General features: G+C 39.0%; 2 protein-coding genes across 5 annotated transcripts in view; one reads left to right on the top strand and one right to left on the bottom strand.

Moving 5' to 3' along the window:
• Window positions 1-26,822, top strand: part of TBCE (tubulin folding cofactor E) — a 53,492-nt gene that overhangs the window by 23,653 nt on the left and 3,017 nt on the right. Inside the window, exons 1-15 of one of the 4 annotated variants that reach the window (XR_007903886.1) lie at window positions 1,651-1,672; window positions 2,020-2,152; window positions 5,086-5,170; window positions 13,192-13,380; window positions 14,447-14,535; window positions 15,216-15,315; window positions 17,748-17,850; window positions 21,960-22,036; window positions 22,294-22,389; window positions 23,004-23,068; window positions 23,158-23,222; window positions 23,673-23,825; window positions 24,565-24,718; window positions 25,205-25,314; window positions 26,381-26,440. Coding sequence is in view for 3 of the 4 variants with exons in the window: in XM_051783203.1 (XP_051639163.1) it covers window positions 2,053-2,152; window positions 5,086-5,170; window positions 13,192-13,380; window positions 14,447-14,535; window positions 15,216-15,315; window positions 17,748-17,850; window positions 21,960-22,036; window positions 22,294-22,389; window positions 23,004-23,068; window positions 23,158-23,222; window positions 23,673-23,825; window positions 24,565-24,718; window positions 25,246-25,314; window positions 26,381-26,440 (1,405 nt within the window). In the remaining variant the exon portion in view is untranslated. Of the gene's footprint in view, window positions 1-1,650; window positions 1,673-1,758; window positions 1,824-2,019; window positions 2,153-5,085; window positions 5,171-13,191; window positions 13,381-14,446; window positions 14,536-15,215; window positions 15,316-17,747; window positions 17,851-21,959; window positions 22,037-22,293; window positions 22,390-23,003; window positions 23,069-23,157; window positions 23,223-23,672; window positions 23,826-24,564; window positions 24,719-25,204; window positions 25,315-26,380; window positions 26,441-26,822 lie in introns of those variants that run through there. The other 3 variants (XM_051783201.1, XM_051783202.1, XM_051783203.1) reach the window with 3 other exon arrangements.
• B3GALNT2 (beta-1,3-N-acetylgalactosaminyltransferase 2) overlaps window positions 13,756-26,822 on the bottom strand; it is a 45,528-nt gene continuing 32,461 nt past the window's right edge. The window contains exon 13 of the mRNA XM_051783205.1: window positions 13,756-13,870. The gene's annotated coding sequence lies outside the window, so the exon portion shown is untranslated. The remainder of the gene's footprint in view (window positions 13,871-26,822) is intronic.

Below are 26,822 nucleotides of genomic sequence, written 5' to 3' on the forward strand. Positions count from 1 at the left end.
CTCTTATATTTTACACCAACCAACATGTATGTTCAATAAATCTAGAAGGTAAATCCATTTCTACTTAGGTGCTTATAAAATGCAGAAGTTACGATTCTAGGTAACAAGGTGAAAATGTTAAATTAGTCTAGTTGTTTCATTGGCATTGGGACTATCCTGTTCCTTGTCAAATGCAGAGGATGAACTAAAGCTGTTTGATAACAGCACAAAGTGAGGCATGCTCTCAGCTCTGTCCTCAGGAACAGTGGATGAGTCAGAAAAGGAGAGCGAGAGGGGCTTAGTGCTGTTCCTGCTATCACATTTGTACCACTATCTAGCTAGCTTCAGCATCGTTTTAAACTGGAACAGATCGTTCCAAGGGTGCCCTCTGTGGGAGATGAGTGGGCTTAGGAATCCAGATGAGACACCACCACCACCACTAAAGATATGAAAGAAGGGCTAGGGTGTCTTTTCCCCAAAGCTATTAGTTGGCCTGAAGTAACATATTACCTATGGCGAAGGAGGACTCCGAGCTAAAGGCACAGAGATCTTTGCTGGATTGTCCCTTTGGGGAGCAGCTGCTTTATGCAAAACAGTAAAGCATGCTCTTGAAGCCTATTACTTGAAGATGCAAGCTCTGAGCATGCTAAAAAATTTACACGTTATCCAGATTATTTTTATAGGAATGTACTAGTGTTACCAAATACCTGTACTTGATTTCTGTAGTCAGTCTCTATCACACACTCAGAGTAAAGAGCACAAATATACTGCCTGCCACATTTAATGTAATAGAAGCAGAGGCATGGGCCTGAAAGACTTTCTTGATTACTTGCTGTCATGGTTGTTCCAGTCTTGGTGGTCCCAAAATTCAAATCATATTGTTTGAATGAGACAGTAAAGTATGAAACACATGAGAGATGAACAAATGTGAAAAACATGAACTAGAATACTTCTAGTTTTATAACCACAAACCTGTGAGAAAGGTATTAGGTCTTCTTGTACCTATCTCTGTCAAACCAAGGAGCTCCTGCTAAACTTCTGTTCCCCACCGACTGATACTAGAACACAGGTGTTAATCTACACACAGTGGGCACCTCGATTTTTATTTTGTTTTCTTTTATAAGCTGCGTTCCCTCATTGTTACAGCTCTTCTCTGGGGATATTTTTTTCAAATAGCGGATGTTGAAATAAATGCAGCAACAAATGTAGCAGCGCCCAATACCGAGGGAATACAGCTGCTCGGGAGTTCCCCATGGCAGGTGCTGCTGCCGCTCACCTCCTTCTCAATCGCTGCCTCCCGGGAGAGCGCCCCAGGCTCGGAGCAATCTCTCACTCGGTATCGGTTCACCGGCGCTGCAGGGGTTTGCCCACCGCGCGCTGCTTTACAACACGGCGGCGCTTCCTTGGGGGAATGTCTCTTCCTCTTCACCGCCCACCGCTAGTCTGCGGCCACTCGCGGGCTGGGCCCGCGGCATCCACCGGCGGCGGCCTCTCTTCCCGGCACCGCCCAGACAGGGCTCCCGCAGCATTCTGGGAACTGTAGTCCAGGGACAGCAAACCCGCGGAGGGGGGCCGCCTTGACGAACTGCGTTACCCAGGAAGCTTCGCGGCGGCCACGCCCTGCTGCGGTTTGCCCCTGAAGGCGTTGACTCGAGAGGGGCAGAAGGCGGGGGTGGGCCAATAGCGGGCCGAGGTAGGGCGACCCTGTGGGCTCGGGGCCAATGGGAGAACGCCAGTAGCCCGGGCGGGGCGGGGTGGCTGTTGCCGGGCGGCTCCGGGCGGAAGTGGGGCAGCCGGGCGGAGCGGGCGTGTGTGCGGGTCGGCCCGGGCTGCACCTCCTGCCCGTGCGTGAGCTGCGCCCCGAGCCTCGGGGCCCGTGGGCTGGGACCGGCACCAAAGAGGCTGCTCCGAGATGGGGGAATGGAATGGGATGGGATGTGGGAGCGGTAGCGCCGGGAGGGAGAAGAGCAGCTCAGGGTACGGGGCTTTGTAAAGCAGCGACTCGCACGTGTGTTGAGGGCGTCGCTTCTATCCCTGCAGGTCTACGAGAACCCGGACTCCAGGTATCCCGGGATGACCGCCTGGGTGCCTCCCGATGCGCTGGGTCGGAGAGTCTCGTGTGGCACCGACTACGGGACTGTGCGCTATATGGGCAGCGTGGCTCGTACATCAGGTAAAGGTCACAGAAGCAACTATCTTTACATCTAATGGCTGTTCTCAAAGTTCTATTTATGTGCTTCTTTAAAAACCATTGTCAAGCAGAATGAAAACGTTGTCAAGTAGAATGTTGTCTTTTCCTTATTGTTCTTGTGTAAATATGGCAACTTCTGGATAAGTTGCTGGGGTTTTTTTAGAAGTTAGAGTTGTCAAAAGGAATGTAAAAAGTACTTTGGGCTGAGGTTGGTTATGGTTTTTTCTTACAGCAGAAAGGTCTCAGTGCCTTCTTTTTTCCATTAGTTTTCACAAACAGTGCTGGCATAGTCAGGGAAAGTGAGAGAGAGGCAGGAGGAGATCAACAGATGGGGATCCTCCTTTGATAACATTGTTTTGGGTTTGTAGGACAAGGCTTTGATGGAAGGGGGGGCTACAGGGGTGGTTTCTGTGAGAAGCTGCTGGAAGCTTTCTTCATGTCTAACAGAGCCAATGCCAGCCAGCTCCAAGATGGACCTGCATCTGGCCAAGGCCGAGCCCATCAGCAATGGTAGTAACACCTCTGAGATAACATGTTTAAGAAGGGAAAGGAAAAAAACATCATTGTACAGCAGTAATTATGGCCAGAGAAGAGAGGAGCGCGAATATGTGAGAGGAACAACTATGCAGACACCAAGAGCAGTGAAGAAAGAGGGAGAGAAGGTGTTCCAGACTCAGCCAGAGCTGAGATTCTCCTGCAGCCCATGGAGGTCAACAGGAGTGCAGAGATCCACCTGCAGCCCATGGAGGAGATGCATACTGGAGCAGGTGGATGCCTGAAAGAAAGTGGTGACCCCATGGGAAGGCCATGCGGGAGCAGGACATGTGGACCCGTGAAGAGAAGAGCCAACACTGAAACTGGTTTCCTGATAGGACTTGTGACCGTATGGGGTACCCACGCTGGAGCAGCCTGTTCCTGAAGGACTGCACCCCATGAAAAAAGGGTTCCACACTGGGGCAGTTTGTGAGGAACTGTACTGTAGCCTGTGGGAAGGACTCATTGAGGAAGTTTGTGGAGTACTGGCTGCCATGGGAGGGACTCCATGTTGGAGCAGGGAAAGGACTCCTCTCCCTGAGGAGGAAGCAGTGGCAGAAACAACCCGTGATGAGCTGGCTATAACCTCCATTCCCTGTCTCCCTGCACTGCTGAGGGGAAGGATGTAGAGCTCAGGAAGGAGGGAGGGTTGGGGGAGGCAGGTGTTAAGATTTGCTTTACTTCTTATTATCCTACTCCGATTGATAATAAATTCAATTAATTATCCCTAGTTGAGTCTGTTTTGCCTGTGACGGCAATCAGTGAGTGATCTCTCCCTGTCCTTGTCTCAACTTGTGAGCCTTTCATTATATTTTTTTCTCCCCTGTCCAGTTGAGGAGGGGAGTGATACAGTGGCTTTGGTGGGCACCTACTATCCAGCCCAGGTAAAATTTATGGAGACAGATAAGACTCAGCTTAGCTTGTGGAAAGATCTGGCCAGTCTGACAGTGAGAGTCAGATGACTACATGTCATCTTCGAAAAATTGTGGTGACAGGATGGGGAGATTGCTGATGCCCGGAAGAAGACCAACCTTGCATACAGCTCTAAAAGAGGGAAGAAGGATGACCAGGGAACTGTAGACTCATCAGCTTCTATTTCTGGAAAGACCATGTAGCATGTTCCCTTGAAGTCCATTTCCAGGCCTATGAAGGAGAAGATGGTAGTTGGGAATATTTAATACTTGTAAAGAAGAATAAGCTGTGCTTGACAAACCTAATTACCTTCTGTGATTATACGACTGGGAATGTGGACAAAGGGAGAGCAAGGGATGTAACATTCCTTGACTTTAATAAGTCTCTTAGTAGTGTCTCCATAAAGAATCTTATTTGGAAGCTGGAGAAATACAAGCCAGCTTGTATTTCTCCGTTCATTGGAGAAATGAATGGACTATTAAAATGCATTGAAAGTTGTCAAGTGGACTTGATATCAGGGAATGAGTGAGTACTACAGAAGTAAAGGCTGGGGTCTGTATTGATTCATGTATTCATTAGTGTCTCAGGTGATGAACAGTGTTCACCCTCAAATGGCTGCTGTGACACAAGTTAGAATTGCAATCCAGATCAAGCTTTATGAACTTTAGGTTTGAGCCCAAGAGATTCAAGAAAGATAAATTTCCCCATGTAGTGTATCAGTATGGACCAGGAAGCACTAGCAACTCACACAGTCTGTTGTAAAGGACTAGGGAGTTAAGTTGGATACTGTAATGAATATGAGCCAGCAGTGAGCTCTTTTGACAAGCAGGATACATGTTGTACTAGGTCACCTTAGAATGATGAACATGGCCTGCAAATAAAAGGAAGCTGTTATCCCCCTCTGGGGTCATGGGTTCTTGATAGGGTTGCACTTGGAGTAATGTATCTGGTGTGGGACCATCCCAATTCAAGAGGGATGCAGATAAACTTGAGAGGATCTCAAAGATCTTGGAGAACTACCAGGGGGTCAAGGACACAGACCATACACCTGTGTTGTGAAGAGAGGTTGAGGGATCTGGGCTTGGTTAATGTGGTGAAGAGAAGAAAAAGTGGCATCTAATAGCTTCCTGCAGCTATTTGACAGGCAGTCACAAAGATGACAGAGCCTAATTGTTCTTACTAGTATTAGATTATATAATAAAGGACAATGGCCACAGCAGGGAAATCTTTTTCTACAGAAGTAATGCAGCACTGAAATAGGCTGCCCAGATATGTTGGAATCTTTCTCTCCTTGGAAATTTTCAATATCTGGCTAGGTGAAGACTTACCTAGCTGGCTTGTTTTAGAGCTGATGATAATCTCCTGCTTTGAGAGAGAAGGTAACTAAGTGAACTTCAGAGCTTCCTTCCAACCGTGATTTCTATGGATATGATGCCATAAATTTTAAAATGTATCTGCCTTTTTTTCAGGAATTTGGCTGGGTGTGGAATGGGATGATCCTCAGAGAGGAAAACATGATGGCTGCTACGAAGGGACACAGTACTTTAAGTGCAGGTGAGTTGATTCACAGCTTTGGCATGTCTAGACATTAGCATTGACTAGATGGTCATGGGAAAATGCCCTATTGCAATTTTTAGGGCAAACCCTTCTATCTTCAGTTAGGTGTTATTAAAAAGATCGTAGTTCTGAGTGCAGTGACTAGCTAAGCCATAGAGGCTGTTGCATTGTTATTAATCTGGTTACAAGTATTAGAATATGGTTAATACTTAAAAAATACAAGTTATGTTTTCAGATATATGTAATAAAATGGGATTTTTGGATGTTAGTAATATTACCTTTGGTTGGTTTTAGAACTTCTACTTTAGTTAGGAAATCGGTAGTTCCCACTAACCTTCCTTAGGTAATTCCAAAGTGAAATACTGGTCCATATTAACTGTCTCAAACACAGTCTGAGTTTGGACTTAATGTGACCTGCATTTATCTTGTTAAGGGAAAATACCAAGTTCCTATTAATTATTTGGGTTATATTTGTATCACTCAGGAATTAAGTATGTTCACTGCATATACTACATGCAAAACATAGTGTAGCTGTGTGGGGTTTTTAAGTATATACATGAATTACATTTAAGGGAAAGATTTGAGCACTTAACATTTTTGAAACTGTGGAATACAGGATTCTAGGGTTGACACTTACTGCAGCAAGTTGTTGATTTCCATGTCAGGGGACACTGCAACAGCTAAAATTTTGTGAGTTAAATAGTAACTGGATGAATTCATGAAATAAAAGTCATCAAGAGCTCTTAAACACTACAGACTGCTAGCTCAGTAAATTCCTGAGCATGGAAGTGGTGAAGGATGAGAGAACAAAATCTCTTCTTTAGAAAAACGTGTATAGACTCTCGGTGTTTTAGCAACCATTAGCATGCTTCCAGGAGATGAGATCTCAGATAGTGATCTCAATTCTTGAGGTAAGAATCAACTCTTTGAGTGAAGCTGCATATACCTGTAACAAATGTAAATGTGGTCTTTAAACATGTTCTTAGAATACTTGTTCTTTGTACTCTGCTTTTTTCCAATCAGAAAAAGACCTTCTGGAGTCTAAGAGAATAAATAGTAGTTCTAGCAGTCCACCATGACAAATAGACATAAATTCCAGATTTGTAATTCTGGTACCAATTGTGAAGATATAGGCAAACTTAAGTAAAAAATGGTTACCTTATTTTACCAAAAGGATGCTAAAAAAAACCAGCAAAACTCTCCTACAACTTAAAATGTCACCTCTTTACTACTACTTAGGGAGGGAATAATGTTCCTTTGTTTATGTATATACATGTATAAGAAACATAAAATTTCTATTTTTTTTCCCTAAACCTTATCATCCTTTGCCTACAAGCTTACTTTGCTCACTCCCTAAATTCTGATAAGCAGAAGCAGTTGATCAAGTAGCTTGTACTGTAAACAAATGCAATAGAAGGACTTTTTAAATTATTTTTAGGGCAATTTAAAAAATAAAGCTTTAAAAAATATATCTTTCAGAGTGACATTTGAAAATAGGACCATAAGAGGAAAATAAAACTGAATTTGAGATTCTCACTACCAGAGGATAATTTTTGTAGTCCTTATCTGAGACAGTAGGTCTGCTTACAGCTATGTGTGATCTTTATAGTAAGTTTTTTTAAAATATGACCTAAACTTCTATATTTCATGGCAGTATATATATCTGGGTCATACATTATGTGGTGATAATTAAGCTTCTTAAGAATATGAAAACCAAAGAAAAAAACAGCCATATTTCAAAATATGCTGACATCATGAGCACATTCATGAACTCTGGATCAGCTAGAAATGGCAATGCATACTCTAGTGACATTTTTGTGAGTTCTTTTCCTTGATAACAGCAACTTGTTTTTTAATAACTGAGGAAGCTATTATTTTAGCTGTCAGCTGCAGTAGTCTATGATGTGATTAAAATACGTTCTACAGTCCTAGGAGAGAAAGGAGGAGTACTCAAGCCTTAAAACAGTGTTAAAATTTGTATACAGCTTTTGAAACATGAGTATGTTTTCAAAGAGGTTCTCCTCCCACAGACCCATTCACACAGTTACATGCATGTGCTCTCCTGGGAGATGTGGGTTACAAGCACACACTCCTCTCCTGGGAATGCCAGTGCCTTAGCTCCACACAGCTCCTGTGGGAGACATGGGTGCTCCAGCTTCCGTATTCCTGCGCTGCTTCCTGACATCTATTAACAGGTTTACTGGTAGAAAGCACCTCTGAGGTCACATGTGCACACTGAGATGTGGAGCACATACGTTGCTCCTCACGATGTCTGTCCTTGCTGGGCACAGGCTCACCTCATCATCTGACCAGGAGGCAACTCTGACTGGCCAAGGCAAAAATGTGCTGCTGGTGGGGTGACTTTTGGTAGCGTCAAACCAGGTTTTGCCTGCTGCTCTGGTACCCTCTTCTTTCTCCCCACAGTTATTGGTGTTCAGGCTTCTTTTATGCTTCCCATCAAGAGGAGTGAACTCTCACCCCTCTATTAATCTGGCAGAGGGGTCATCTTCCTCACTAGCCCTCCTCTCAGTCAGTTTTGGGTATTCCATTTAAACATAGCGTCTACACAGGGACTGCTATTTTAGCAGCTGATTTTATCCATGCCATTTTGCTGAGGGAGATGTGTAGATTTCCCAGCAGTAGATGAACATACTTTTCTACTTACGTGACAAGATAGGTGTAACATTCTGCTGTATCACACATTTAGAGTGCTTTGAGTCATAATTCTCTCCCTGCTAGAGAATGTTTTGTTCTTCCTATATCACTTCCCAGAGGAATCCTGATATTTCAGCAGATCCTGGAGCTAGAAGTATTGACCATATTGAATTGTAATCTACTTCCCCAGGTTTGACTTTGACAGCAGGCCAGAGAAATGGAGGAAAATACAGTAAAACTTGTTTCTGTGATGTTTCCAGATTGGCAGAATTGCAATTGCTGCTCAGATCTTTATGGCCTTTTTTTCACCTTTGTGTTATTAAGTTTTCTTCTGGCAGTAACTTTGACTTTTGCATATTTGTGGAGTCCTGAAATGCCATGGCAAAGGCATTACAGGTTTTCATTTTTTTTCTTCTTCACTTCTTCACTTATAAAACATGAGTTTTATAAGAGTTTATAAGTATAGAGAGCAGTTGTGACCAAGTGTATGTTGCTGTTTGCATGAATTTTATGTTCCTGCTCAGCAGAATCATAGAATTTTTTAGCTTGGAAAAGACCTTTAAGATCATCAAGTCTATCAACTTGACCACCATGTTCACCATTAAACCATGTCCTCAAGTGCCATAACCACATGTTCTTTGAACAGTTCCAGGGATGATGACTCCACCACTTCACTGGGCAGTCTGTTCCAATACTTTATGACCCTTTCTGCAAAGACATTTTTCCTAATATCCCATCTCAACCTCCTTGCCCACACTATTGCTGATACAGGCCAGGATGCCATTGGCCTTCTTGGCCACCTGGGCACACTGCTGGCTCATGTTCAGCCACTGTCGACCAGCACTCTCAGGTCCTTTTCTACCAGGCTGTGGTGCTGGACGGGGCTATCGTGACCCAAGGGCAGGACCTGGCACTTGGCCTTGTTGAACCTCCTACAATTGGCCTTGGCCCATCAATCCAGCCTGTCCAGATCCCTCTGCAGAGCCTTCTGACCCTGCAGCAAATCAATACTTTCATCCAACTTGGTGTCATCTGTGGACTTGCTGAGGGTGCACTCAATTCCCTCATCCAGATCATCGATGGAGATATTAAACAGAACAACACTGAGCCCTGGGGAACCCCAGTAGTGACCAATCAACAGCTGGATGTGCCTCCATTCACTGCCATTCTCTGGGCCCAGCCATTCAGCCAGTTTTCTACCCAGCAAAGAATACACCCATCCACACCATGGGAAGCCTGTTTCACCAGGAGAATGTGAGAAATGGTGTCAAAGGCTTTACCAAAGTCTAGGTAGACAACATCCACAGCCTTTCCCTCATCCCCTTTTGGGTTACCTGGTCACAGAGGTAGATCAGGTTGGTCAAGCAGGACCTGCCTTTTGTAAATTCCCACTGGCTGGACCTGATCCTCTGATTGTCCTGTACATGTTGCATGATGTCACTGAAGATGATCTATCTGCTCCATGAAAGAAGAATATCTGTTTATATTAAATTAGGCTGTTTTTCCTTCAAGAATGACAGATTGATCTCCAGGAATATCTACTTAGAGCACAAACAAACTCTTCAAATATGGGAAAGATGTCAATAACATTTTAGTGTCTCTGAAGAAAAAGTGATTGCCATTTAGCAAAGGGAGAATGCATTCCCAAGATTCTTTTTAGCCTGAGAAGGTTTCAGTTAGGAAGCTTTGACTGTTTCCCTGTGTGTCACTGTATCCATCAGAGACTTCTGCTCTCTGCTGCCAGTAGAACTGTGGTGAAGCAAAACTGTTGTCTCTAACCATTGTTCAAACAGGTCCTGTGCACCAGCAGAACCTTAAGATAGCATCTGGAACTGCAGATGTCTCTTTGTCTTTCCTTGTTTTGTGAAAGCTCCAACTTAGCTTTCATGTCTGTTTAAGGTAAACTTGCAAGAACTTAAAGTTCTTGCTGACGTTTGCAAAGCTTCTGCTGTTCGGTCAGGAATTTGATACACCATAGCACGTGTTACTTATAAGTGTTATTGGATGCCACAGCCTGTTCTAAAACTTGAAGGGTTTACTTTACTGCAGTGTGTAGATTCTTCTAAAAGAAGTCTGGTCCGTTGAGCACTTCCCCTAGAAGGAAGAGATCTGTTCAGAGCCTATCTAGAAAAGATGTGCATGAATTCAAGCAGCTACATTTTATGACACCTTATGAGCCTGGTATTGTATTTGCTCTGGTCATGATAATTGCCTGGAGATAATCATTGCAAAACAGTCAGTACTGGGCAAAGAAGCCCTTTGATCCACATTTACTGCCAGGCTGATAAAGCTGGGATCTCCTTGGCTCAGAAGCTCGCTTCTGCAGTCACACAGCTCAAGTGTGTAACTGTTACGGTTTATGTACTCCTGCATTACTCTTCAGGTACCGAGAAGTGTGTGTGTGTGACATTTCCCTAGCATATGAAGAACCATCATGTACCTGTAATGATGAGCAGTGCCACCACTTTATTTTCCATTAGCAAAGAATGATGCCGAGTTTCCTCTTTATTCAGTGAAAGCTGATAGCTAACCCAAATTCTAATGAATATATTTGAAGTGCCCTGGACACATCACCAGATGGGCTGTAATGCTTCAGGCTACTGGATCATGAGTAGGAAGTGTCCTACAAGATGACTTCTGAGACTGGGGTCAACCTCTCCATTTTAAAAGTCAGTAGGAAGTGTCAATATTAACCAGAGCCAGCTGGTTGCCAGAGCCCCACTTGGGCAAATGCCTTATTTTCTGCTTAGTGAAATTGGGCCATATCTTCTACCACTTCATTTCCATACAGTATTTTGTCCTGGCTGCAAGAGATTTTACATACATGGGAGCAAAATCCCTGCTCTCGGACTTTTGAGAGTTCAGCTTAAGTCAGGTTGATCAGTAGTCCACAGGTTCTTCCATTTCGTGATATGCAATGCAGGATGACTCTTTGGATTAGGGTTTATCTGTTTAGTCCCCAGTTACAGAGACTGCTTGCTAAGAGGTGTGCATTTTCATTAGTCCAAGTGCTGTACATTATTTGTTTGATACGTACATACTGCTTGTGCCATTCATATGCCCTAGTGTGAAAGTTAATGCAGGCAGTGTATTTCAGGGAAAATGAATTACAGTGATCTCTCTCCTTGAATCCACAATCATTTTGTCTGAAAATATGTTCCTATTGCAGTCCCTTTTCCTGTCCTTCATGACAGTTCCTGAAAAGGTAGATCAAATTAATAGAATGGAACTGAAAAAGAAACTCAGGCTGTGAAGTGGTATTAAGTATATGTTAGATAATATATAAAAGCATGCATCGTACTTTGAAGTGATAGCAACAGGGGAGAGAAACCCTATGATCTTGTGATCAAAACAAAAATAGAAGAGTCTTGAGAGATAAATACACTATAATTTTCCTTTAAATAAAAGGGGCAAGGTAGCTAGTTTCCTTTGTGGTTTTTTTTTTCCTAGGGATAGAACTCACTCCTGCAAAGACAATGAGGAAGGAGATGCCAATAGAAGTGGTGACCTGAGAGGACAGAAATGGGCTAAGGAATGGGTATGGTGATAGAGAGACCCAAAGGGGCTTGGCTATGCAGAGATAAATGGCACAACAGGAAGGATGTCTGCGGGCTATCTAGATTAGCTCTGGTGAGAGGGCTGAGGAGAGCAGAGGGAAGAAAGTAGCAGAACTATTGAGTGCATGAGATGGTGATGACAAAATGGAGAGAATCGAGGTGATAGGAAAATGGACATACAGCAGGACCTACAGTGAATTACAGATAGACAAGAGTACGAGTTTTTTTTCCAGAGCTCCAGGTAGAATCCTGAAGCTGTTTGACTTAATTAAATGCAAAGTGATATACTTTGCAAATAAGAGATGTTATAGTTAAGGTGGTGAAATTGTAATTTACTGTTTTAAGAAGTCATATTAAGAAAGAGTCACATAACATTTAAACCAGTCACATGTTTGCAAGCTATGAAGAACTTCAAAAGGAAAATTCTTAAGAGAAGGTTACTGGATTAAAAATGTAGAGTATTGAAAATGCTTATTGAAAGTGAGAAGTACATACCAGATTTACATTCTCTACAAGTTTGCCTTTCTGCTTCTTTGGTAGTCATTGCACTCTGAACTCAGTCACTGCAAAACTAGACTGGAAATATTTTGAATGTAAATAATATGTACTTTCTACCCAGGTCTTTCTTTAGGATATGTGAGTACTTCTGTAAGTATTAGAAATGTTAATGAATGAAACTAGCACTGGAAATTTCCAGTACTGATTTTTTACAAAAAGAAGTGAATATACAGTGCCCAAGCTATTCCATCTACTTGTAATAGGTCCATAGGATTCACGGTCTCTGTAAGAGACTTTTGAACTTTGTAGCATTATGTATTGCTAATTAGCCACTTGATGTTTACATGCTGTTTTGAGAAGTTTTATTCACATAAGTGACAGGTAATCATAGCTACCAACCTTTTTCCTGCTGTTTTCAGGCTGATCCTCCTATGAAATCTTCCATCTACTCTGTGATACCATTTCTATAACTTGTCTCTGCTACTTCATCCTGGATAATGTGTTTCCTTGCTAACTTTGACAGAAAATATCAATGCAATTGCATGGCAAGAAATTGTCATGCACCAAAGTTTTTTCAGTGCTCAAGAAAAAAACAAGAAACTTCATAGAACTGTGTAGAACATACATTATTAGCTGGATATTTCTGTTGAATATTCAGTTTCAAAATTGTTACCAAGTTAGTATCAGAAATTTTAAAAGTTTGAGTTTGTATAAGAGTTCCAAGTGCTACAATTTGCATCTTGTGTCATTTGTGTGGATGGAAGGACAAGGTTACTTTATCTTAGAATTACAAGGGAATTATGCAAGTCAAATATGATGTAGCAATGACTATCCTGAGTATTCCTGTGGGCCTTAGGCTGTGATAAGACTCCAGACACATTTGTTGTATGATTTAGATAACTCGTGTCTATCCATAGGTAGAAACTTAATTTTCTAACGAAACTGAGTTCATAATGAGTTTGAAAACAAAAGAGCAGTTATTTTTAATAATGGCACTGACACTGTGCCATTTTAATTAATGCCACTAATTTTGATGTGTCAATACCTTTGGAGAACTGGTACCTCAGTTCTCATGGCATCTCACAATGTGAACTCTTCTGTCAAATACTATAAAAGATACTTTGAAAGTCTTAGCTGGTCTCACTGAGTGGGAACAGTGATGTTTAAAATTAGCCTGTAGAATTGCCTTTTGACTGCTTTCGTTCATGGTATTTTTTTTTTTGAAAAAGTAATAATTAGTACTTTTGAGGCTAGTCGTTGTTACTACAGCTTTTCATATTTCAGCTTTTCCTGGCTCCTCTGTTCTAGGCATCCTAAAGGAGGATCATTTATCCGGCCAAACAAGGCAAATTTTGGAGTAGATTTTCTTACTGCAGTAAAGGATCGGTACGGATTGAATGATAAGCAAGATGTTCAATATGGGACAGAGAACACAGTAGTATTTGGAACGAAGACTGTGGAATTCGTTGGCATGGATTCCGTTGCAGAACAGCAAAGGCAAGTGTGATATATGAAAATCTAAGATACATTATTAGTGATTGATAGTCAAGTAGTATTTCAACTGAAAGGAAAGGAAGCTGACTGCCATGCATATAATATTGTCATATGTCTAAAGGTAAGCCAAACTACACTATGGTGGAAGAGACAAAAAATCTTCCTATTGTGGCTTCATAATTTACAGGTTTTACAGATAGGAACTGGGATTATGTCATGCTTGAGTACTCACAATCTTCATTTTGATTTCACAAAGTAGAAGGCGAAGATATCTGGGGAGGAATGACAGATATCATGATATTGGCAATTATCATACACACACGTGCTCCTTTTTAAATAGATGTATTTAAATGTTTTCTTAATATTATACAGTATTATTTAATCTTCGTTTACTCATATCTCTAATGACTTTGTAACTAAGAAAGGGAAGGCAGAAAGTCACTGTACTGCTAGTGAAGAACTCTTTCAGTCAGTTCATGTTGCGTTCATGTACCTGGAAGGGTAAGAAAGGAAGTAACTTAATGATGTGTAGTAAATTGCAGTTTTAATGGCCTCTAGCAGTAGAGATGTATTAGTTCAGTAGGTGGCAGTCTACTTCTGAGCTGATATTCCACAATTATTCTCCCTTTGTCTCCCAAAACATACTAAGCAGTCAAAAATACATTTTTTTTAAATTATTTGCTAAGTGTTACAAAGGATGCACAAATTACTCAGAACCTCTTGCAAAAAGTATTGCAAGAAACCTGTTTAACTTGGAACCTCTAATTAAATTCCAATTTGCATAGCTATATTTAATCTGTTTTATCATTCTTTTTTTTTCAGTTGGATAAGGGTTTTTGGGGGGAGTGTGGGGGGTGGGAATTGTGGTTCCACCAGACCTATTTTGTAGTAGCAATGTCAAGACAAAAAACAGAGACGTTCGAGTAAGAATGACACTGCAATGTAGCAATCTCCACAATGCTAATTCCAAAGGAGAGGGTATGTATAAAAAGGATGTTATTTATACAGGTATTTATACACACTTGTTTCTGTTTGAAGATTAATTAATAGGATGTTCTTTCTCATTTAGACAACTGAACAAACTGGTAGATATCTCGGTGCGTGAGTGTGCAGTGAGCCATGCTGGTCAGACAGAGGAAATCAGCAGAACGTGTGCCAGTATCCTTTTTTGCTACATTGCATGATACCACAAGTAAAGTATATACTTTAGCATTCCAAGTGTTCACTTCAATGAATGATACTTGTATCCTTTTATTAAAAAATGATTGAAACTGTAGTTTATATTTAGAAGTTTAATGCAATAGTTGCAGAGTTAAAAAGTCGATGCCTACAGTTTTTGAGAGGAAATGCAAATTGTGGATAAAAATACATTGTCATAGATTGCTACTGTGACTGCAATTTCAAAAGGCTTCAGCAATTTTTTTTTTTAAATTTGACCCTAGAATAGATAACTCCATAAAAGTACAACTGATATGTTCTGTAGACACCAGAGATTTCCAATATATAACAAATAATATGTTCAGTATGCTGTGTGTTGTGACAGTGTTACAGAAATACAGAAAAGGTATTATTTATTCATTTGAAAGGACTGGTAAGAGTTCTTGTCAGTATAGAAATTAATCCATTTTAGGATTTGAAAAGTTAAGCTATTTTATAAAACTGTAAGCCATGTCCATACCACAAATCAAAATAAAATTTGCTGTAACTGAGCAATAGTATCTCTTAGTCCAAACAAGTGTAATCTATTTCTGTTTATTTTATTCAAACCCTAATTCTAATTTCTGAAAAAGGAAGTTCAGATTTGAGATAAGTTTCTTTTTCTTAACATGGCATTTCAGATATGAGGCATATAAACCTATCAAAAAATTTGATATCGTCTTGGGAGACAGTAATAGATATTGCTTCTCAAGTTCAGAATCTGGAAACACTTAATGTCAGGTATAAATATTCATATTTGGGTTTCTCTTGCCTTGGGACAGGGACAAAAAACAAGAGGCTCAGGGTTTAACTTTCTAAATATATTTGTACACATCTCTTTTCAAGAAAAGACTAGAACTCTAGGAGTTTAGCATCTATGTAAAACTAAGTTCTGGAGGAGTGTTTGGGACAGATGAATGTTGACTGGAGTTTTGTAAAATTAGAAAAATCAGTTACCTGAAAAATAGAATATATATTTCAGCCATTGAACACTTACAGGACTCTAGGCATTTGTCAACATGTTCCACATAAGAGATTACATCGTTTTTATGCAAATTGGCTCGTTGGCTAGGGATTATAGATTTAGGCAGTTAGACTGAAGGTAAAAAAAATTACTCAAAGTACTTTTATAGAAAAGAAGAAACAAGGAGTATAGAAACGAAAGTTTGCAGTGTCATAAGATGCCCTTACACACTTTTGTGACGTCCAAGACAATTTATTCTATTGATTTTAAAGCTCAGTTTCTCCCAAGGCAGAACTGACTTAACATGTGTGTGCACCCATGTTGCAGGGGTGCACTGAGCCTGGTTTGAAGCAGGAGGCCAACTTCAGAGCAGGCACAGCCAAGTTCAGTGTGTGCTCTCTGGGTACTTGTGCGTAGGGTCTGCATGGCACTGGCAGATGGGCCCCTCAGAAGCCAAGACCTTGCCATGACACTGCTGCAGGAGTTTGCAGATTGCCTGAGGAAGCTCTAGTAACACATCCTTACCTCTTAAACATCTTGCTTAGTGTTTTTTAATCAGGTTTAGCAGTAGCTGTCTGTTTGCCTTCTGGGTTTGCAAACCTGTTTGGGTTTTTTCCATGAGAATTTTTTGAAATTTTTTTCTGCATAGAAAAACTGTAAAGTAAATATATTTTCATTTTCTTTAAAGTCCTAACACTTTATCTCTGTTTTTTATTATTGTTGATATATTCTGACTGCCCAGGCAAGTCTTTACTTATGCCCACTTTTGTTTAAGAATGATGTTTACCAAGTGTCCTGACACTAAACTGAAATATCAGTAATGCTTTAACCAAATGTTAAGTATCCCAAACCCCAGCCCCTTTCTGTCCTAAAATGATGCTGATAAGAACTGTGGATCATGTGACATATCTAGGGGGAAATCTCTTGTACAGTGATGACACTGGAAAAGGAGGGAGGCTGTTGTTAAATAAAGCTCCAATTCCATCAAAACAAGAAAGAATTCACAAAATAATTTCAAAATAAAGAACATTTCTAGTATACACCTATGCACCGTAACTGGCACCTGGCAGAATCATTTTCTGATATGAGCTAACACAATGGATTAAAGTCTGTAAATAGGTAGCAGCCTAAACTACCAGGGTTTTTTATTTATTTTTATAGTTAATATTGCAAAAATGAGGTGTTCCATTTTCTTTGATATTTAGCACTGAACAGCTGTTTGCAACCTGGGTGCTATTTGTAAATCTAATTTTACTAGAGCATATTATGATTTATTGTTATCAGCATGCATGAGAATACAGAGAATTTATTTTAATTCACCCAGAATATTTTTTTCAGTTTTTCATTATTGAGAAGTGTAGATTAGACTGAATGGTTTTCAGAAGTTATTTGTGAAAAGAAATAGAAAACAAAATGAGATTGATGCTGGAATCTGATGCTTACAACTACAAACTGACACAGTCTGAATTAGTTTTTTATTGTTTTGACCTTCTGTTTGTTTAAAAAAGAAAGACCTTTAGAAGGTAAGTCTGCGACTGATTTTTTTTTTTTTGTACATGGAATGTTGGAAGACTAAAAGTGATAAACCATCTACCAGCTCTCTATGTGGAAATTTAACCCATAAGTAAGTATGAACTACACTGAGAGATTTTTATGAGAACAAGCAGGTGGATTAGACCTTAGGTAAGAAATAAAAACTTCTGTTTAGGGGTGAGTAATGAAAAATGATTTGAAGACTGCAGATTTGAGAATCTCTTTTATCTTTTCTTTTTTTTTATTTTTTTGTAGTGATACTTTGCTATTGAGAGTGGATTTTACATACTTTTGTTTTACTGGCATCTGGATAGTCATGTAGGCTCTTTATTTTCAGTTGACACTAAGGAGTTAGATTCCAAAAATCTCACTTTGTTTCATTTAATATTAGTCAAAAACATCCTTTTCATGTTCAGAACTTAGGGGAAGAAAAGGAGAGAAAGAGACCACAGATGAATAAATATGCATTCCTGAAGTAGAAAAGTAAACTAGGAAAGAGTATGGTTGAATGTAACTAGAAGTATATTTTATTATATTTTAAAATCTATGACATCTTGACAGTGATTTTTAAAATTTTTTTGGTATAAACTGTTTTTCTCTTTAGTATGTAATTCCAAACTAGTGACTTAAATAAATGCAATTATTCATTATGCAAATAATTATTCTTTTTATATAGTGAAAACAAAATGAGATTTCCATCTACATCAGCTTCTATATCCAGTGCATTTTCAAATTTGAAGATTCTGGCACTTAATCAAACTGAAATAACATGGACAGAGGTAATAACCTTTCCTGGGTTTGTTTTTATTTAATATCATTAGGTTTTTGAGGCAACGAAAGCACAATAAACTTTTAAGCACTATATTATTCTACTGAAATGTAATCATCCTTAGAAAAGGTGCTGTGGGGTAATTGTATTAGTTATGTAGTTAGTTATATCTGTAAACTGCCAAGTCAAGATAAAGCAGTTGGAGTATAATTGTCTAAATGAAAACTTTTTGGTTCCTTGTAGCTATTGAAGGTTATCTGTACTTTTATGCGTGCAACAGAACAAAGGCAAATGGAAAGAGAATACATCAATATGACAAGAAATACTTGTTTTGGCATCACTTTGCATCAACAGGAGATTGGCTTAGTATCTTTGCACATACTGATCGTTCTTGAAATACCTGATGCCTGGTTGTGTGCAACACAGAGCACAGAATAAACAAAGCTCTGCCTTTCAGGTGCTGAAACATGCAAACATTTAAATTACTCTCCCCTGATATGATTAAGAATGAAGTCTGGTTGTCAAGTATGTTAGCAGTGGGCCTTTTTTCAGAGATGGGGCTTAGGAATTGCATCTCAGTAGTGTCATGTTACTTATAAAGGCTTGTAAGTTCCAGACTATTATTTGGATTTGTCAGGGGCAGTTTTTGTTGTACTACATTGTAAAATGACATGAATTTTCATATTTTGGCTGCCAACCACTATCCAGTAAAAGTGGGGTTTGAGTAGCAAGAAGCTTCTTCATTCTCCTGTCTTGCAGCAGGGCTTGAAGACGGTCACTGCTATATTTTTGTTTAGTGTCCATTCACTGAGCTCTTAAACCATCCACAGGGTTTATAGTAGGACAGTTGATAATCCTTCCATAACAGTGGCAATATGAAGGGTGAAGTGAATGGAAGAACTAAGTGGCTACAAACACTTTAAATGTCATCTAGTGCTCATCACAGTAAATCAGTGCATTGTACTGTTTATAATGTGAAAGCTGCTGCCAGCAGCTTTCCTCCATCCCAGGTGACCAAAAGGCTGGTTGGAGCCATTGCTGAAGGCAGATTAGACTTCTCTAGGGATAACTTAATTTCAGAGAGAAGCCTCGGGTTAGTCAGAGCAATTTAAAATTATGTAGATTTTGCATTTTTTGTTGAAACTCTGCTCTAGCTGACGATTCATCATTGCTGTAAAGACATTTTTGGTTCAGAAATCTCTTTTATAAATTTGAAATTTATTCCAATTCATTCCCTTATAAGCTGGGAGACAAAAGCCAGGAGACATAAGCCTGTGCCTAAAAGTGCTGTTTCAGGGTAGTCAAACAAAAGGGAAAAAATAAAGGGAACTACCTGACATCAATACTCTGTGAACAAACCACTTGAAAATGTCAGTGCTTAAGCTCTAAGGAGAGTTACTTGAAAAGTCAAAAATGGAAAATAATAATGAATATAATCCAGGAAAAAGAGAAGATATACACTGATTGTCAATGGGAATATAAGCAAAGTCTGAAAGTCTTAGAAATTTTTTAATTAAAGCTAAAACAATTTAATGGTGAACAGCATTTCAAAATAGCTTACTGTCATATGTAAGAAGATATGGCATTCTCCTTAAAAGAGGAGATTTTTTTTTTGATTTTTTATCTGTTCCTTTGTGTTGAAATATTTTTTAAAGTAGAGGGATATGCTTAACTGTTATGCAATTATACATAACTCCACGTTTACATGCCTTGAACATCAGTTTTCAAAAAAGTTCTTTCATTAGTGTGTTATTTGCATATATCTAAATACATCTGAGATTTCTATATCAGTAAAAGAGCTTATTACTGTATAATTGTTAATTGATTGTTCAAAACATAACATATAATCTTCAAGAAGGAAAAATGTCCTGTAAAATATCCTAAAGTTAGCAACCATTGACTTAGAAATGGAATTTATGCATTTGAGTGTAAAGAATTCATATTTATGGTTCTAAAACCATTTTTTCTTATTCAGGATTTAAATAATGTTATATTTGTCATTCAGTTTTCAAACTAAGATCTTACATTCATAATATAATCTACTATTATACAGGGTAAAAGAAAAATCTGGGTTAGAACAGAAGTGCAGGATCATGTTTCTGACACTAGCAAGTAGCAGGTAGTTGGGAAAAATTCTAGGCAAAGGGTAAGCATATGGTAAGAGCTTCTTGTAATCTGGAATTGTGTGTCTTTATGAGTTTGAGATTATGTATCTCTATTTAATTAACCTTTGTGGATTTGTTGTTTCATGATTTATCTAACTGTATTAAGAACCCATTTGAAAATTTTGCTATCCACATCTTTTAACATTCAACTTAACCCTTTTTGGTTTATGATATTGCTGCCTAAAAATTTCATGTAATAAGTCCCAATCTTTTATATGGCAGTAACTGAGAACAACTATTCTCTGTTTCATAGCTTTGATTTTTGTTTAGCTTCTTTGTACCTTTCCCATTTATATTTTTTGCTTCTTGGGATAAAGAGAGTAAAAACACAGAAGCATTATGGACTTACGGAGACACTTGTTTCCTGTCATCTTTATTTTTTTTTGTAATAGGTCTTGCATTTCCACTTTTCTGTTTTTGATGATCAGTGGCTACTCCACTGGCTATTTGTTACAGCCTCCCCACCAGCTCTCCACAATAAGCCTCCAATCTTTCCTGAGTGTTAATTCAGTGTCTGTGAACTTTTGTTTCCGTGATAGCTGAAAATTGGGCAAGTTGAGTTTCTTAGAATTGTGATGTGACCTGTCATTTGGTTTTGGCAATTTTCTAATAATTTGGTCAATCTTTTGAAAAATCTTCTTTTACTTCAGTTTTGTGCAGTTTTTATATTCCATCCACCCATCACAACACAGGATGGTTGTGGAAGAATCCCCCAAAGGTTCTCTGTTGCTGAACATGCATCTCATTTCTCTTGACTCTGCAGGTTTCTTGTCATACTTCTTCACTACCAGTAGATAACTATTATGCTCTGTCTTGTTGACATAGAGAAACACTATCCACATTAGAGAGATAAAATATTGGTGTTTCCTGCTCTTTTGTTGGAGAAGGAAAAGTCATTTTATCTGAGTTTGTAAGTTTTTGTGTTGCAGATATGGCAGCAGGGTGATGTTTCATATTTTTGGGTGTGAAGCAGTTGAACCCTAAGTCATATGCTGCCTCTTGAAGAGATCTCAGTGTTAATACTTTGTGTTGTAAATATAATGAGACAGTTATATATACATCCAGCTGTATGACTTCATACAGCTCTAATGGCCAAGGACAGTAGACATTTGTAGGAGAATGGGTTAACTATAAACCTAACAAATTTAATTAGATTGTCCAGATCTCTGAACTTCACTTCTTGTAACCTTTGTAACCTCCTGTAAACTTTAGGTGATTGCACTGTGCATCTTTCTGTCTATGTTCTTTCATCTCAAAACCTCTGAATTTGCTAGTCAGTTACAATCACATTTTGAAAAGAGGTGAGGGGCTTAAAAATAATTTATTATGTACAAATTCACAGCAAATAGGAATGTAGATGGATGAAAGAGCCCTTGCAAGTTTCCTAACCAAGGGAGGAGCAGCAGGATGAGCTCACACTTAATTTGACTCTGCAGAATACACACCAGAAGAAACTCACTGAAAAGAATAATTTTCCACATGCAGGCACAAATCCGTAGAAAAGCTGTCAATTCCGGTGCTTACGGAATTCCATGTGCTAAAACTGAACATTTTGACACTTTCACAGTTGCATACAAGACTCTGTTTTATGCTGTATACAGAGTTTGTACTGCCATTTCCTCACCTAGTCATAAGGAAAACCTGGTCACTCCAGCCCACTGAATGAAATTCACTCCATCTCCAGGTCACGCAGTCTCAGCTGCAAGGGCAGCCTCAAGCCTGGCACTGTAAGTCCTGTGACCACAGAAACCTTTTGATATCATCTATATTGGTATGTTCAGGCACTGGAGAGCCATCTGGACAAAAGGGAAGACTAGGAAATCTTTAATAATTGTTTCTCTGTTTTTGAGAACTACAGCTTGTTCTGATCATGTTTAGAGCAAATTTGCATAAAATATAATTTCTGGAATATTTTTTCCCAATTTTTGTATATTAAATAAAGTTTTCCTCTCAGGTTCTTCTCTGTGCTCAAGGATGGCCAGCACTTGAAGAGTTGTACGTTTCTTCTAATAGTATTACAGTTTTGGAAAGGTGAGTAACATAAGTCAGTCAGTCATCGGTGAGTGATGTACCACAAAGTTATGTTGTACATAAAGTTACAGTCCTGTAACACATCACTGTGACATAACTGTAAAATAATTGATGCAAACTTCACGTGATGTACTTCAAAACATTTATAAATGCACATAATTATGTGCAGTCAACTATATACTTAGGAAACTAGTGTTTTCATTAGCTAATGACTTTAAATGTTCTGTTTCTGTTTGGGTTTTTTTCCAATATATCAGACCTGATAATGTCCTGAAGACCCTGAAGTTGTTAGACCTTTCAGACAACCAGTTACTGGATGGAAATCAACTGCATCTAATAGCACATCTCCCCAGGTAGCTGTAAACAAATTTGCTGGAAATACTTTGTCCTGGATATTCATCTCCATAGTCTTTGTTGACTGAAATATGATAGTATTGATGTTGCATGAAAGATTTATGAGATCTTGAAGTAGTGGCATTTTGCCCTCTTGAGGAGAGTAACTGCATTATTTAGTTGAGCTATTTTAATATAATCCTACTTTACTGCATAACAACACATTCTTAAGCTGTGTCTTATTACGTTTTCATTATATACTTACGAAACAAACTATTTTACCACATTTTGCTACTTTGCAGACTTATTATCTTTCACTGAGCACTAAAATGGCATCCATGATTGTAAATAGCCACAAGCTATTAAAATCAACATTTTATTCTTTAAATCACACATTAAATCCAGGAGCCATTCTGAAAGCTTGAAATTGTTGCACTCACTCACTGAAAATTTTATTCCCTGAACACTGCTGAAATCTGGGTACTGTCTGTGAGGCTGCTGTTCATTTGTCAGTGATTATGCACCATGTCAAAAGTTGTAGGCCTTTATTAAAAAAAAAAAATTAGCTAGTATTTCTTTATAAAGAAAACTTCTTGTGCCACGTACAGTGATCACCGTATCTATTAAATTTCAGATTAGAACAGCTAATACTTAGAAACACTGGCATATCTTCTATTCACTTTCCTGATGCTGGATTTGGTATGTAAAAAAAGTGATTTATTTATAGTTTTATAATACGGTTTATTTAAAGTTTTCACTGTTGTCTTGTAATTTACTGTTTTTCCTAGGCTGCAAGACTAAAATGTTTCCTTCACTAAAACGCCTTGCAATAAATGACAATAAAATATCACAGGTACGTTACATTGTGATAGTTTCTCATTTTGTAAGATCATGTATCTTTGTTTAAAAATAACTTGCAGTTCGCTTTTTAAAATTTTGTCTGATTGTCAGATTCTGAGACAACTATTGAATACTTTGATCAACAGAGAGGTGTAATTTAAAAGTGTAAAAACATTTCCTAACGTGTCAGTTAAACATGTTTATGGTAGCTAGCCATATCCCTCTGCTACCTCATAATTCTAATGATCTGAAATTCTGACTAGCTCCTTGTTTTGCTTTGTTTTTTAATTAAATGTAGTGCAGTTCTTCCCTCAGGTGAATGAACAGAATCCAAGTACTTGGTTCTGATGATCAAAAGAATATTTTCAGTCATGTTTATTGTACAGGAAAAGTCAATGTTACCATGCATTATTCTGAAATGATGTTTTATGTTTCCTCAAAAGACTGTTCCCTTCCATTTCAGTGGTCATCTATCAATGAGCTTGATAAACTGCCAAGTTTGCGGTCTCTGCAGTGTAACAATAACCCTCTCATGGACACAGAGAAGAACCCAGAGACCCTGATACAGCTAATTATTGCCAAGATAAGTCAGTTGGAGGTTTTGAATAACTGTGAGGTATGTGATATTTCAACAAATTGCATGAGTCTGGGGAAAAACATTAAATCACTGCCTGAGGAATTGTCTTCAGTTTCTTTTAAGGGTACTGATTTTTTGCATGCAGGAAAAGTAAAATGCCAGTGTTCATCACCCACATCAGTGGGTCAGCTGGTAAGGTTACAAGACCAAGCCTTCTTTGTGAATGTTGTTAACTCAGTGGGGACTAGGATAAGGTGGGTCAATGGAGTTTTTTTTCAAGTGCCTGTGTTGTGTTGAAGTTGCAGGACTGTTAACAAAAACCATACTCTTAAAAAAAAAAAAAAAAAAAAAGAGCAGCATAGTTGGATCTGTTTCAGTGACAGTAATACCAACATTTGCTTTCCACAGTAGGAAAATATCATTATCTAAACCAAGTCAAATTTTCAGCAAATGTTTATCATAAAGAAGAGCAGAAGCAGTGTCTAACCCATAACTACAAAAAACATCCTTGTGTCATCATATACAGCAACATCTTTGCTTAGATGTTCACTTATGGCTCAGTCAGTGCACAGACTTAGGGGTTTGTAGGATTCGTAAGGGCTCTAAAATGTACTGAATATATGGATCAGTCAGTGTTTGGAGATATGGTTTGTAAGATTCTTGGTATTGTTAAACACACTGAACACCAAGTAATACCAAGGAGTCAGTGTCATTAATTTGATTTTATTCTCTGGGAAGTTATACAATTACATTATGTGCCATTCCTGTGTCAGTACAGATCCTTCCTGCTGAAAGAAGAGGAGCAGAGCTTGATTATCGCAAAATATTTGGAAATGACTGGTTAGAAGCTGGTGGGCATTGGGACCCAGAGAAAAACAAACCAAGCGAAGAATTTCTTGTTGCCCACCCCAGATACCCATCACTCTGTCTTAGTAAGTACAAGTACAGTAAAAGTAGCATTTCCTCAATTTTGGCACTGTGGCAGCACCGGTTTGGTCTGTCTTCAACTTCTCTTCCCCTTGATGCTTTTTCCATGTGCTGCTACAGCCTTAGGAAAGCCCATGCATTGGCAGGCCTGTGTGTGAGTGGCTTTTGCTCCTGTGGGGCAGCTGCCCAGCACTGCACAGCACTGTGCCTCAGGAACTTGGGCTCACTGCCTCAGAGATCCCCACACCTGTGAACATCTGCCCCATCACTGTTGGTGAGCACACAGTAGCTCTCTTCCCCTGTGGCTTTTTTAGAGTGAGAATGTTAAGCAGCACCTCCATGTCCCGAATGCTCTGGCAGTTGATCAAGGCTCATGTCTGCAGCACTGTGTGCTGCAGGACCCCAACACCTTCTGTGCTGAGGGAACTGAGGCAGCAGGATCATGCCTACTCCTACACCACAGTCCTCTTAGGTCTTCTCTTGTGTTTTAGTCTTGAAGGGTTCACGTCTACATGCGCTTTCCTTCACACAGAATATGGTGCACCTGAAGAAGGAGAACTGAAGGGACGGCAGCCTTTGACTCTGAAAAATCAGCTTCTGAGTAAGAGGCCAGAAATGGTCAAAATTGTTCTTTCTGCATGTAGAATATTTTATAAGCTAGTGTTTCCTGGGTGTATATGGAGGACAAAAGGTTTGAAAGGCTTTGAGATGTCACAGAGTTCCAGTTGTATTTCTGCTTTCCTGAACTGTATCAGTGAGTTTGACTAGATCCCTGCTTTTGTGTACCCTCTATTTCCTCCTCAACCCAAGCCACATGATTTTATTAATTATGACAATAAAGAACAGAGGTCATTGATACTCCATTCTGATGTGCGAATGGCTTCTTTACAGAAAACATCTCAAGTTTTAACCTCAGCTGCACTGTTTTGTGGTATTATCTTTTTTATAACTTGTTAACTTTAGGACAGACAAGAAAAATATTGGTAGCTTTGGTATTTGGGGCTGTCAACATACTTAATCTAGGTTATATCCTGGACTTGCAAAGTCATGTAGCTGTGTTTCTCAGATGACAGAAGAACAGAACCTTTTTTCACTCCATGAGCAAAACAGTATTTTAAGGCATTATATTCTAAGGCATTTAGGCGGAAGACTAAATAGAACAAGGAATCTAATTGGCTATATGTAATATAAACCTTTTTTTAAGGATAAGTCTTTTAATCTCTGTAAAAGAATTGCGTTAATAATGTCCTTAAAATCTATTTGTATGGTGCTTTTGAGGGCCAAAAGCCCGTTTTAAACTGAATAAGCAGTTTCCACTCCACTGCAGGTTATTTAAAAAAAACAAAATAGAAATTAAGCATTTTTAGGTAAATACTCCTTTTGACCAAAAAAACATCTTAGCATTTAGTCATTCTCTGAAAAATTTAAAGTCATTTTATTAAAATAATCAAGTTTTTATTTATCTTTGGTAAATTAGGGAAAATATTTTAGAAGTGATTCCCTAATGCTTATCTTAGCTGCTCAGATGCAGCCTACATCCTAATTTTTTTAGACGATCAGGCTGAGCTAAGGAAAACAATTTGTAATAAAAACAGACTAGAAAGATTGTGGTCCTGCCAGAACAGCCTTATTGTTCTTTCACTAATGCCTCACCATTCTTCCTTAAGCTTTGACAATTAAGTGTCCTGAGAAACCTGAACAGAAGCCAGTAGAGAAAAAGCTACCAGGTAAGAAATCTTGGCTTGTGTTCAAGCAGTTGTTTTGTAGCTCCTTTTCAAATAACTATATTAAAGAATGGCAGCTGCCTCGGGCTTTGTCAGCTGCTAAAGACTTTCCTCTGTCATATAAAGAAATGTCAAAGGTTTGAAAAAGTCACTGTTCTTCTGGCCTTCATACTTACTTTTAGTCCAGCGTGAAGATTGAAAGTTGATGCTTGTCTTATGACCTCTGCTGCTGGTTTCATCATTAATGTGTCTGAGGCAATTAAAGGCTAATTAACTGGTATGAAATCTGGTGGATGTGTTAACCAAGTAACCAGAACGTGAAGTCCTAAGAGGCAATTATGTAATCTGCGGATCTAGATACTGAGGTCTAGGATGTAATACATTA

Source organism: Manacus candei, unplaced genomic scaffold (genome assembly GCF_025592945.1).
Source record: "Manacus candei isolate 608988 ecotype Guabito, Panama unplaced genomic scaffold, ASM2559294v1 h1tg000017l, whole genome shotgun sequence".
In the NCBI taxonomy this organism is placed as follows: Eukaryota; Metazoa; Chordata; class Aves; order Passeriformes; family Pipridae; genus Manacus; species Manacus candei.